The following is an 11716-nucleotide window of genomic DNA, read 5'->3' on the forward strand; positions in this document are numbered from 1 at the left end:
AAAATATTGTTTAGTAGATTTATAAACCCGGGAATCAATTTTATTGAATAGCATATTGTAATTTTAGAGTTTTTTTATTTTTTTATTTCAAAAGTTAATAAAAAATTAAGGCTATCAAAAATGAAGTTTTTGCACATTTTATTATTCCCCAAATTTACCAACCTTAACTCAATCTGCTTAGTTGGTCAGTCAAGCTTTGCCTTATTTTTCTCCCCTGAAAAACTTTTATGCAAATGCTCCCTATAATTATGTTTTGAATGATTCATCCACCAAGGGTAAAACGCAGAAGGGAAAACCCAAGTTGGTACCTTTTGAAACTCACAACAAAAAAGGGTCATCTAATTTACTTTTTTTGGTATTAATACATCACAACTTTAAGATACATAGGACCATCGAGCACCAACCATGCAGCTCCAATATAAGAACATAGAAGAAGAGGAAACCGAAACATAAGAAACAAAAGAAGATAATAGAGAGCTGGTGGCCTTGAGTTACACTCATGAATCATGATCCCTCCATTTTCATTCATCTATAAACCACACCACAATATTAAACCAACACCCAACAATCTTCATCATCTCCATACAAACAATATCAAACCAAAATCCATCCCCGTGACCACCATTCAGTCGTCACTGCATCTCATTTGATGTCGGCGACCACCTGCAGCCGCGAACCCACTACCACAAGGTTGGTCATGTATCTCTCTCTCTTTCACACATATATATTTTTGACTTATTTCCATTCTCTATTTTTTTTTCTTCTTCTTTCTTCTACCCCTGTAACTGTAAAAGAGGTAATACCTAGAGACTAGAATCTTCTTTATATTAGCCCTTAAGCTTTATTGAATTGGCTGGGTTGTGTTTTGGACTTGCAATACGGGATCAAATCCCATATTATTTGTGTAAATCATAAACTTAATAGTAATTGCAAAAATCTACTTTTTATTCCATTATTACTTAAACCTTAAATTGGTGACCACGCTAAATTCTCTTTTAGTTTGGTCATCGCTAACATCTTAAAGTTGATGGCTACTCTACATCCTTTTTTGTTATCCAAAAAAACTCAGTATTGATTGTGTCAAATCCACAGTTGATTCCGTCATTACCTATATCTTAAAGTCGGTGACTACGCCACATCCTCTTTTTGGTTTGGTCATTACAAATCTCTCAAACTCAATGACTATGTCAATCTCAAAGTCGATAGATGCGCTTAATCATCTTTTAGTTCGATTATCGCACAAACTTAAAATAGTGATTGAGTTAAGTCTATTTTTGATTCGGTCCGCTTAATCATCTTTTAGTTCGATTATCGCACAAACTTAAAATAGTGATTGAGTTAAGTCTATTTTTGATTCGGTCACTACACAAGTCTAAAGTCAGGCGACTATGCCAAATCATCTTTTGGTTTGGCATCACAAATCTTCCTGTCCGTGGCTATGCCAAATACTCTTTTGGCTTGGTCATCGCAAAAATCTCTAAATCCTCTATCCTCTTTTTGTTCGGTTATTGCGTCTCTTTTGATTTGGTCATCACAAAAATCTCAAAGTCGGTGGTTGCACTAAATCTTATATCCTCTTTTAGTTCGGTTAATTCATATTTGTGCTAAATCCTCTTTTAGTCTGATTTATTGCGAAAATAGACTAAATAATCTAATCACTTAATTTCGATTAATTGAGTGCATGAAAGTCATGTGACACAATTGTAGGATTATGGGATGAAACAGGATGACATTGTTGGAAAATGAGAAATCGAAATTGGTGCGGCAATATATCAAACAAGCCGTAGGCTTCTAATTCTAATATATATTTTAAAAATTGATCAATGTTTATTTTTACCATTCAAAACTTAACTATTAATGTATATTCTGATTAATTCACAGTTTTATAAGTTGGTACGATTGTATTTTGTTGAATCAAAATGGTGCAATGAAGATTTATACAACATATGATGAATATAACGCTAATGGACTTGTATGTTATATCATCCCACTTTCAATATGTTTTGTTCGGCTTGGAGAATTTTAAAACAAATAGTTGCTTGATTAGGTTTTTAGGGAGTCAATTATCATTAATGTTATATCTGACTCATCAATGATGTATGTGAGGATACATCATTCATAAGTCTACCAATGGCCGATACAATATTGCTGATTGTCGGGTCACTGAAAATCCAATCAAGTAACTATTTATTTGAAAATTCTTCAAGTCTAATAAAATATATTATTGAGAATGAGATTATAGAAGATATAAGTCCATTAACCTTGTATTCATTATATATTGGTATGAATCTTCATTCCACCATTTTGATTCAACCAAATATGATTCTACCAATTTATAAAACTGTAAATTAATCAAAACATAGTTTGATAGTTGAGTTCTGAATTATAAAAATAAACATTGCAGTTTTGAAATATATATTAGATTTGGAAGCCTACAACTTGTTTGGTATATTGCACCAAGATTGATTTCTCTTCCGTGCACTTTAGAAGGAATTGAATGAGACGAGTTTTGCCTATAAATTTGATGTTTTTGTTCATGAAAAAATTGTGGCACAATTTGGTGATTTTGAAAAGAAAAAAAACAGGTGTTATGCTCTAGTTCTCGTAAAATCGTGGCACGGTTGGAGAAATAGTGGTACTAGGATGAGACATGTTGATGTCACGAAATTGTATGACTTTGGAGACTTTGAGTCTTATGTTCTAGTTTTGAGCAAGATAATTCTTCAAGAAGACGAAAGGGATCCCGATGGTTGAAGAATGTAAGACACGACTTATGAGATTACCTCAAAAGCCAAAGGTAATTGTAGACAAGTGAATCTTCAGGAGAATAGATTTGATCACTCCGTGGTTTGAAGAGGTTATGGTGTAGACTTGTACAATTACCTAAAAATCTTAGTGTAGTTTGATACAAGGATCTTCAAGAGCGCCAAAGGCATTCTTAGGTTTGAAAAGGTAAGGGTGAAAGCTTGTTGGACTACAAAGTATAGTTGGATGCAAGGAGAATAATCAGACTTGGAAGCTTGTGGAACTACTAAGGATAGTTGGATGCAAGTGCTACCCAGTGGAGGTCGGTGAGTAGATCAAGGTTCACGTGAATATTTAGACTTGATTGATTTTGTCTTGAAGAGTAGTCAAGGCAAGGTTATGGAGCAAGGTGGTTGATGGTTAAATTTGTTGAAGCAAAAACCCCTTTAAATTGTTTTTAAGTGATAAACAAACTCTTGTGTTAAATTAAGATTATAATCTTATGTTGTTATTTGATGTGTGCTTTTGAGTGTATTTTATTAAAGACAGGAAATTCAAAATCTCATAAATACGTATATGTTCTTTGGTAATTATATCATCAAGCTCTTTACAGGTTAAGGAAAGCATGATCTTAATTTTTAATTAAAAGATTAATTATGAAAGGATATTTATCGAAAAAGAAAAGGGAAAAACTAAAAAGACAAACAACAAATTTTGAATGACTTATCCACCAAGGTAGAGAAACAAAGTTGTGCTATCTTTAGTTGAATGATTCATTTAAGTTTTTTTTGTATAGTACATCACAACATCTGCATTTTTTTGGACCACCGGCACCAACCTTGCAGCTCCAACCACTACTAGCATTTTACCAAACTCACAATTTGGCATTTTCTCTACACTATAACCTAATTCTTGATTATAAATATTAGAACATAGAAGAAGGAGAAGAGGAAACTGAAACATAAGAAACAAAAAGAAGATAAAATGTAGAGAGCTAGTGGCCTTGAGTTACACACATGAATCAATATCCCTCCATTTTCATTCATCTATAAACCACACCACAATATCAAACTAACACCCAACAATCTTCATCATCTCCATACAAACAATATCAAACCAAAACTCATCCCAACAACCACCATCCAGTCACACCTTATTTGATACTGTCTTTTTTTTTCCCTTCTTTCTTCTAACCCGTGTTACTGTAATAGAGGTAAGAGAAATTCTAATATGGTCACGGGACCAAAGAAAAAGTGTTTGGTCACACACACATAAAGAAGTATTTTTTTTTAATGATAAGGAGAAAATTAATAAAAAAGATGATTGAATATTTTGAGGAGAATCTTTTTCTATGTGTGTTCAAACATTATTGATTGGATCTTGTAACCATGGAAGAATACCTCATAATGCCTAGATGCTTGAAATCTTCTTATATTACTATCATTAGCCCTTTCTTAAGCTTTATTTAATTGGTTGGGTTGTGTTTTGGACTTGCAACACCGGCTCCAATCCCATATCATTTTTCAACATTATACTATCATTTTTCTTATTTGTGTAAAACGTGGATATAGTTTACTTTGCCTAACAAAATTTTAATCCATAAAAAACAATTACTTTTTATTTAATTGGCAGCGAATAATGTATTTAGGCTTGTACTACCAAATATTTTTAAATGAAATGTAAATAATAAACTTAAGTAGTAATTGATTTCAATCTATTTTTCATTCGATCATTATATAAGCCTTAATTGATTCAATTCTTGGATGCTCCTACCAATGAACATATGTTAGCAGGCATACATGTTCTGAAGTATCTCAAAAATAATCCTAGACAAGGACTATTTTTCAGAGCATCAACTTCGTTAAATCTCAAGGGCTTCTCTGATTCAAATTGGGGTGCTTGTCCCAACATAATGAGATCCACTATTGGTTTTTGTTTCTTTTTAAGAAATTGTTTGATCAGTTGAAAAAGTAAGAAATAGACAGTGGCATCTAGATCTTCCTTCAGAAGCTGAGTACACAACTCTTGCTCAAGCACATGTGAAGGTTAATGGCTACTATAGTTGTTACAGGATTTTTAGATATCTCATTCTTCAGTCATCAATATCTACTGTGATAACAAGTCAGCAATGCATATAGCCTGCAAATCCAGTATTCCATAAAAACACAAAACATATTAAAATGGATCATCATGTTGTAAGGACAAGGTTCAAGCTGACATAGTTCACCTATTACCTATTTTCTCAAAAAGAACAAGTAACATATATTCTCACGAAACTTCTTCTTTCATTCAGGACCATTTAATGCATTACAAAAAAAGATTTGAGTGCTCAACATATATTCCAGCTTGAGGGGATGTTAGAGTAACTACAATAATAAACAATTACTTGCATAACAAGTAACTAGTTATGTCATAACTCTTGTAATTGTCTTAACAACAAGTTTGTAATATCTGATACTTGTAGGAACTATAAAAATAAACAATTACTTACATAACAAGTAACTAGTTATCTCATAACTCTTGTAATTGTCTTAACAACAAGTTTGTTATAACTGATACCTGTGGTTAAAGAATTAATCATAGTTTAGTTAAGAGAGTTGATTAACTCTATATAAATACATAGTTGATAAACAACCCATTGTATTCTATAATTGTGTGAATAAATTTTCCTCTTTCAGTTCATTTGATATTGGTTCATAGTAACCTTTGGGTTTAAATATGTAAATCGTCTTGTGTTTTGTGGTTTACGTACTGTATCTTTTTTTTTTTTTTTGTAAAACAAACCTTGTAAGTTATAATAGTTTTGGTTTTGGTCATTGCCGTCACAATCTATTACAAAAACGTCTATGTGGCAAATAGAGGATGACATGGCAACGTGTGACATTGCATACGACGTTGACGTGTCGTTCCATATGCTGAGTCACAAAGTTAGAAGGACCAAAATAAAAATAAAAAAATCCCCAAAGGGACCAAACCCAAAAATTCATAGTAAACTTCATATAGCAACCTAGAAAATTTGGATCTATCAACTTAACAGTAAATCGACCAAATAATCACTTTTTAATTGAGTTTGATTATAACAAAAAAAGTGGTGCATATATGTTACGGTCGGCGACCAATTTATTACCTAAAAAAACTCATTACTATGCTTTAAATTTGGAGAACTTGAATTTATCAAAAAATAATTTCACTGGAAAAATTCCCAGTGGTTTGTTCATGCTAAATAATTTGAGCATAGTGTACCTTTACAGTAATAGTCTCTTTGGAGAGATACCAAATGTGGTTGAAGCATTGAATTTTACAAAAATTGATCTTTCGGGTAATAATTATAGGGACAAAATTAATAGCAAATTGTAGTAGCTTGCATCAGCTGCAAATTGTAGTAGCTTGCTTCAGCTGCAAGAATAATACTCGTAGAGTAATACTCATTGTTTAAGTTTGCGATGGACTTCGAGTGACAAGAAAATTTAAAACAAGAGTTTATGTTTAACTCTAATGAGAATTGATCTCATTATATTTTTTCAAGGCGTGGAACAAAAATTTTATCGAATAAAATTTTTGTTCATGAAATGGTGACGAATTATTATTAATTTATTGTAGGAACTACGGTTATTATAAAATTTCCATCATTGAAGTGTATGCAACCACCGAACAAATCAGCCATTGTTTCAAATCTACATCAAAAAAAATTAAACAATCAATAAAAATCAAACAGTTGGAGTGCAAATTATACATAAACCCTAAAACTCATAACTACAACATAAACATGCAAACATCTAAACAATTAAGCAATATAAGTCATTTACATGTAACATTGTATCATTTCTAGCAAAAAAAAAAAAAAAATCAAAATTTAAACAAAACCCTAAAACTAAAAAAATCTAATTTAAGAGGAAAAATCTAATGTATAAACATAAAAAGGTTAATGGTCTTTGAAAAGGTGTTTAGGCAACCTTAAATTCACCTAAAAAAGTGTTTAGGCAACCTTAAATTCACCTAAAAAAGTGTTTAGGCAAGTGCTCCCTATAATTATGTCTTGAGTGATTCTTTCAAAAGTTGATTTTTTTTCACGTGTATGCAAAACAAAAATCCAACCCTTCCTTTAAAATGAGACAAGGAACACACTTCCAGTAGCAAAATAGGATTTGGATCCTCTCCAACCATTTGTCTCATGCTTTTTGTTCTCTAAGTCATTCATTCGCCTTTTTTTCTCTCTTTGGTGCTGTTTTTTGTTGAGTCAATCAACCATTTGATCAAAAAAGGAGACGGACTGCACAAAAAAGACAGAAGAGGATCCAATTCCGACAAAATATACACGCAGAGCAAACAATAAAAAAAATCATTTTCCTCTTCCAACTTCCCTTTATGGGTTATATCGAAGGACCTCTTGTATCATGGAAGAATATGTGTTTAGGAAGCGAATAAATCCTTGAAGACGACGACTATGTCACGCTTCAGTTTATGTCTTGCAGTCCTTCATGATTGTGTTTGCTTACTTCGTGTTGCCAATTTCAAATCACCACAATAATGAGGATCAATAAGTTTACTTATTCTTGTTAATATTTTAATTGATACTTTTTTATTATGTTGATTATTATTCGCATACAATTGTTATAACTAATTTTTTATTTTGAATGATTCAACCACCAAAGTAAAACGCAAAAAGGAAAACCCTAAGTTGGTACCTTTTGTAACTCACAACAAAAAAGTGTCATCTAATTTACCTTTGGTGTTAGTACATCACAACTTAGGACCATCGAGCACCAACCATGCAGCTCTCTTTCAAGAGGATTCGCGGCATGTCAAGCCCTGGTAAGGTTCTTCGCTTTGCATCGAATTAAACCACATGCTCCACCGCTTGTGCGGGCCCCCGTCAATTCCTTTGAGTTTCATTCTTGCGAACGTACTTCCCAGGCGGGATACTTAACGCGTTAGCTACAGCATTGCACGGGTCGATACGCACAGCCACCTAGTATCCATCGTTTACGGCTAGGACTACTGGGGTCTCTAATCCCATTCGCTCCCCTAGCTTTCGTCTCTCAGTGTCAGTGTCGGCCCAGCAGAGTGCTTTCGCCATTGGTGTTCCTTCCGATCTCTACGCATTTCACCGCTCCACCGGAAATTCCCTCTGCCCCTACCGTACTCTAGCTTAGTAATTTGGTTATGAAGAGCTAATAGAAAACAATTAATAACTAAGATCCCAGTAGTTTAGGAAATAATTCCGATAAATCCACAATTTGTGTTATGAGAGCCCGCTTAGCTCAGAGGTTAGAGCATCGCATTTGTAATGCGATGGTCATCGGTTCGATTCCGATAGCCGGCTTTTTTTCTCTATTTGTTTTCATTTTTGACATAAGGTATAATCTCTTTTTATTTTTATTTTAGGAAAAAAATGGGAGTTCTATTTCTCTAGAACAAATCAAGAAAATAACCTCCTTTTTTTATTTTCTATTTATTTAGATAGATATACAATAGAATAAAATTCGGATACTGATCGAATCTTTCCAGTTCTTTTTTGTAGTATACTATTTATAGTAAAATACTTTAAGTAGATTTCGTTTGATTTATCATTTTTGTTATTTAGTTTAGTTTTAATTTAGCTTTATGAGATTTTCCATTTTAAATTAAAAAGGAGTGTTTATGTCACGTTACAGAGGGCCTCGTTTCAAAAAAATACGTCGTCTGGGGGCTTTACCAGGACTAACTAGTAAAGGGCCTACAGTTGGAAGCGAACTTAAAAACCAATCGCGCTCGAGTAAAAAGTCTCAATATCGTATTCGTTTAGAAGAAAAACAAAAATTGCGTTTTCATTATGGTCTTACAGAACGACAATTGCTTAAATACGTTCGTATCGCTGGAAAAGCGAAAGGTTCAACCGGTCAAGTTTTACTACAATTACTTGAAATGCGTTTGGATAACATACTTTTTCGATTGGGTATGGCTTCGACTATTCCTCAAGCCCGTCAATTAGTTAACCACAGACATGTTTTAGTTAATGGTCGTATAGTAGATATACCAAGTTATCGTTGCAAACCCGAAGATATTATTACAGCGAAGGATGAACAAAAATCTAGAACTCTGATTCAAAATTCTCTTGAATCAGCCCCCCGCGAAAAATTGCCAATCCATTTGACTCTTGATCCATTCCAATATAAAGGATTAGTCAATCAAATAATAGATAGTAAATGGGTTGGTTTGAAAATTAATGAATTGCTGGTTGTAGAATATTATTCTCGTCAGACTTAAACCTAATTAAAATAAGAATAATTTTGATCCGAGGATTTCCCCCCATTCATGTATAGACGTGGGTGGGTATAGGAAATTTGTTATTCCTTGCCCACTTTATTCCACGATTTTTTTTATTACAGAAAACAGAAATAAATTAGGAATAGAGAATCCACATCAAAGTTGGAATAATGATATCTATTTGCAAACATTGAGGTCAGTAACATTGATGAACTTGATAAGGGTGCGGAAAGAGAGGGATTCGAACCCTCGGTAAACAAAAAGCCTACATAGCAGTTCCAGTGCTACGCCTTCAACCACTCGGCCATCTCTCCTACATAATGATTATGTCCCTCGAGTGAATAGTGAGGCATAGATATTCCATTTGGGTAGGCGCACATAATCAATTGAAACGAACAAAAAAAAACTTACTTCGAGGCCTGCCGTAGGATAAAATTATTTGATTAATAAGTCCATTTTTACGTTATTTCGTACTGTATTGTACAATTCCTTTGTTTGGGGGATTCTTTTATCACGCGATAAAAAATGAAATTTTAGAATGGATTGCTACCTATGACTAGATCTCGGATAAATGGAAATTTTATTGATAAGACCTTTACCATTGTAGCCAATATCTTATTACGAATAATTCCGACAACTTCTGGAGAAAAAGAGGCATTCACTTATTACAGAGATGGTGCGATTTGATTCTTTTTTTTTTTTTACCGATCTCAGTCTAGAGAAAGAAAAAAATTTTGAAAAAAAAAACCTACGCTTGCTGAAGGTGAAGTTTGGAAATAAAACAATTAATCCCTTCTGTCGTGTATTTCCGATTAATGCAGCCTCATATGCTTCAATTTTAGGTTTATAGTATTAAGCGAAAGGTTATACCTATACCTATGGGGTTAGGTTAATCCTACTCCACTAGTACCAATAGGCGGCATGGGGAAGAAGCACTACGCTTAGGAATCAACAACACTAGAAAACTTTGTAAAAAAAAATAAATCCTTCCTTTCTTATGGGGATCGGGACTAACTAGAATGGTTGGGACAATAAACATCCATCTCGTTCGTATTTTGGATACCCATATAACCATCGAAGACTGTTGAAGTGACTAATTCCGGGAAATTTAGCAGCGTTGAGGACAAAGAAATTGTTGAAGTGACTATTTATCCAGTAATAACATACTTGATGTTAATAAAAGATCCTTTACAGGAAGGTTGGCTAGAGATTTCGTGTAAAAATACTAGTCCCGCTAAGTTGATAATGAGAATATTGCAATCTTTTTGGATTTGATTCCATGGATGTTTATCATTATACACATAAAGGAGGAGCCGTATGAGATGAAAATCTCACGTACGGTTCTGGAACGGAGATTCTTTGAACCGAATGACGACCGTAACGGATGTCGGCTCAATCTAAAGGAAATTATGCGGAAGCTTAACCACTACTGGCATTTTACCAAACTCACAGTTTGTCATTTTCTTCAAACTTTAACCTAATTTTTGAGTATAAAATAATCAATATCAGAACATAGAAGAAGATGAAACCGAAACATAAGAAACAAAAAGAAGATAAAATGTAGAGAGCTAGTGGCCTTGAGTTACACACATTATCCCCTCCATTTTCAATATTCATCTATAAACCACACCACAATATCAACCCAGCACCCAACAATCTTCATAATCTCCCTGCAGACAATATCAAACCAAAACCGGTCCCCACGACCACCATCCAAGAGTTTCTTGATTGGATTTTCAGTGCCTGTATTGGCTATTGGCAGGCTCACGAAGATGTATCCTTACATAAGGTACTATGCATTTTTTGTTAATTTAAATATTTGTGTCTATTATGAAATGAGCTATCTTTAATTTAATTTCATAAACATTGAAAATTATATATATGTACAAAATTTTCAATGTTAATGAAATTAAACCAATGATAACGATCATGTCATACTAGACATAAAAATTCAAATTAACAAAACATTGGGTAATACCTTATGTGAGGATATATCATCCGCGAGTCTGCCAATAGCCAATACAACCATTGAAAATCCAAAAACTCTTTGTTTGAAAATTTTCCAAGCACAACGAAGATATTATTGAATGTGGCGGGATGGTAGAAGATATAAGATTGTGAATTTATAAAAATATGATCGTGTCAATGTATAAAACTGTGAATTAATCAAAATATGGATATTGATAGTTAAGTCCAGAATGATAAAAGTAAGCATTGATAAGTTTTTAAATATATATTAGAATAGGAAGCCTGCAACTTGTTTGATATGCCGTATAACTATAAAGTTCGATTTCTTATTCTCTAACAATGTCATCTCTATTTATCCTATGATTACGATTGTATTAAATACAACTTTCATGGAACTTGTGGAACTACCTAAAAAGCCTAGGGTACTTGGGTGCAAGGATCTTTAGGCGGAAGACGTTTTGAGGTTTGAAGAGGTAAAGGTCAAATATTGTGGGACTACAAATTGTAGATGAATGCAAGGTCAAGTAGCTAGGTGGCGGATGGATAAATAGACATTACTACTGATTTTAAGTCAAGGTGGAGATTTGTGATGATTGATTTGAAAATTAGCATAAAATAATCGAAGAATTTTGTTTAGTGTTCACGGCTCCATTTTGTGCCTAGGTGTGGTATTTTTCCGCCCAGGCGTATACCACTAGATTTGCTTCTGCCAGTTTGCGCTCAAGCGTGGAATTTTGTGCCCAGGTGCAGCGCCTAG

The 11716-nt window shown here is 33.5% G+C and overlaps 1 protein-coding gene and 2 non-coding genes across 3 annotated transcripts; 2 read left to right on the plus strand and 1 right to left on the minus strand.

The window, feature by feature from the left end:
- Positions 1–7995: 7995 nt before the first annotated feature.
- Positions 7996–8068, plus strand: TRNAT-UGU (transfer RNA threonine (anticodon UGU)). The gene has a single exon. It is a non-coding gene; the product is annotated as a tRNA-Thr (tRNA).
- A 118-nt stretch (positions 8069–8186) lies between these two features.
- Positions 8187–10373, plus strand: LOC120576130 (30S ribosomal protein S4, chloroplastic). Its single transcript, XM_039827137.1, has one exon. It carries the CDS (start codon positions 8386–8388, stop codon positions 8989–8991), a length of 606 nt encoding a protein of 201 aa, XP_039683071.1. The 5' UTR covers positions 8187–8385; the 3' UTR covers positions 8992–10373.
- Positions 9218–9305, minus strand: TRNAS-GGA (transfer RNA serine (anticodon GGA)). The gene has a single exon. It is a non-coding gene; the product is annotated as a tRNA-Ser (tRNA).
- Positions 10374–11716: the final 1343 nt, after the last annotated feature.

The sequence above is a fragment of the Medicago truncatula genome, chromosome 6, assembly GCF_003473485.1.
Source record: "Medicago truncatula cultivar Jemalong A17 chromosome 6, MtrunA17r5.0-ANR, whole genome shotgun sequence".
Classification (NCBI taxonomy): domain Eukaryota; kingdom Viridiplantae; phylum Streptophyta; class Magnoliopsida; order Fabales; family Fabaceae; genus Medicago; species Medicago truncatula.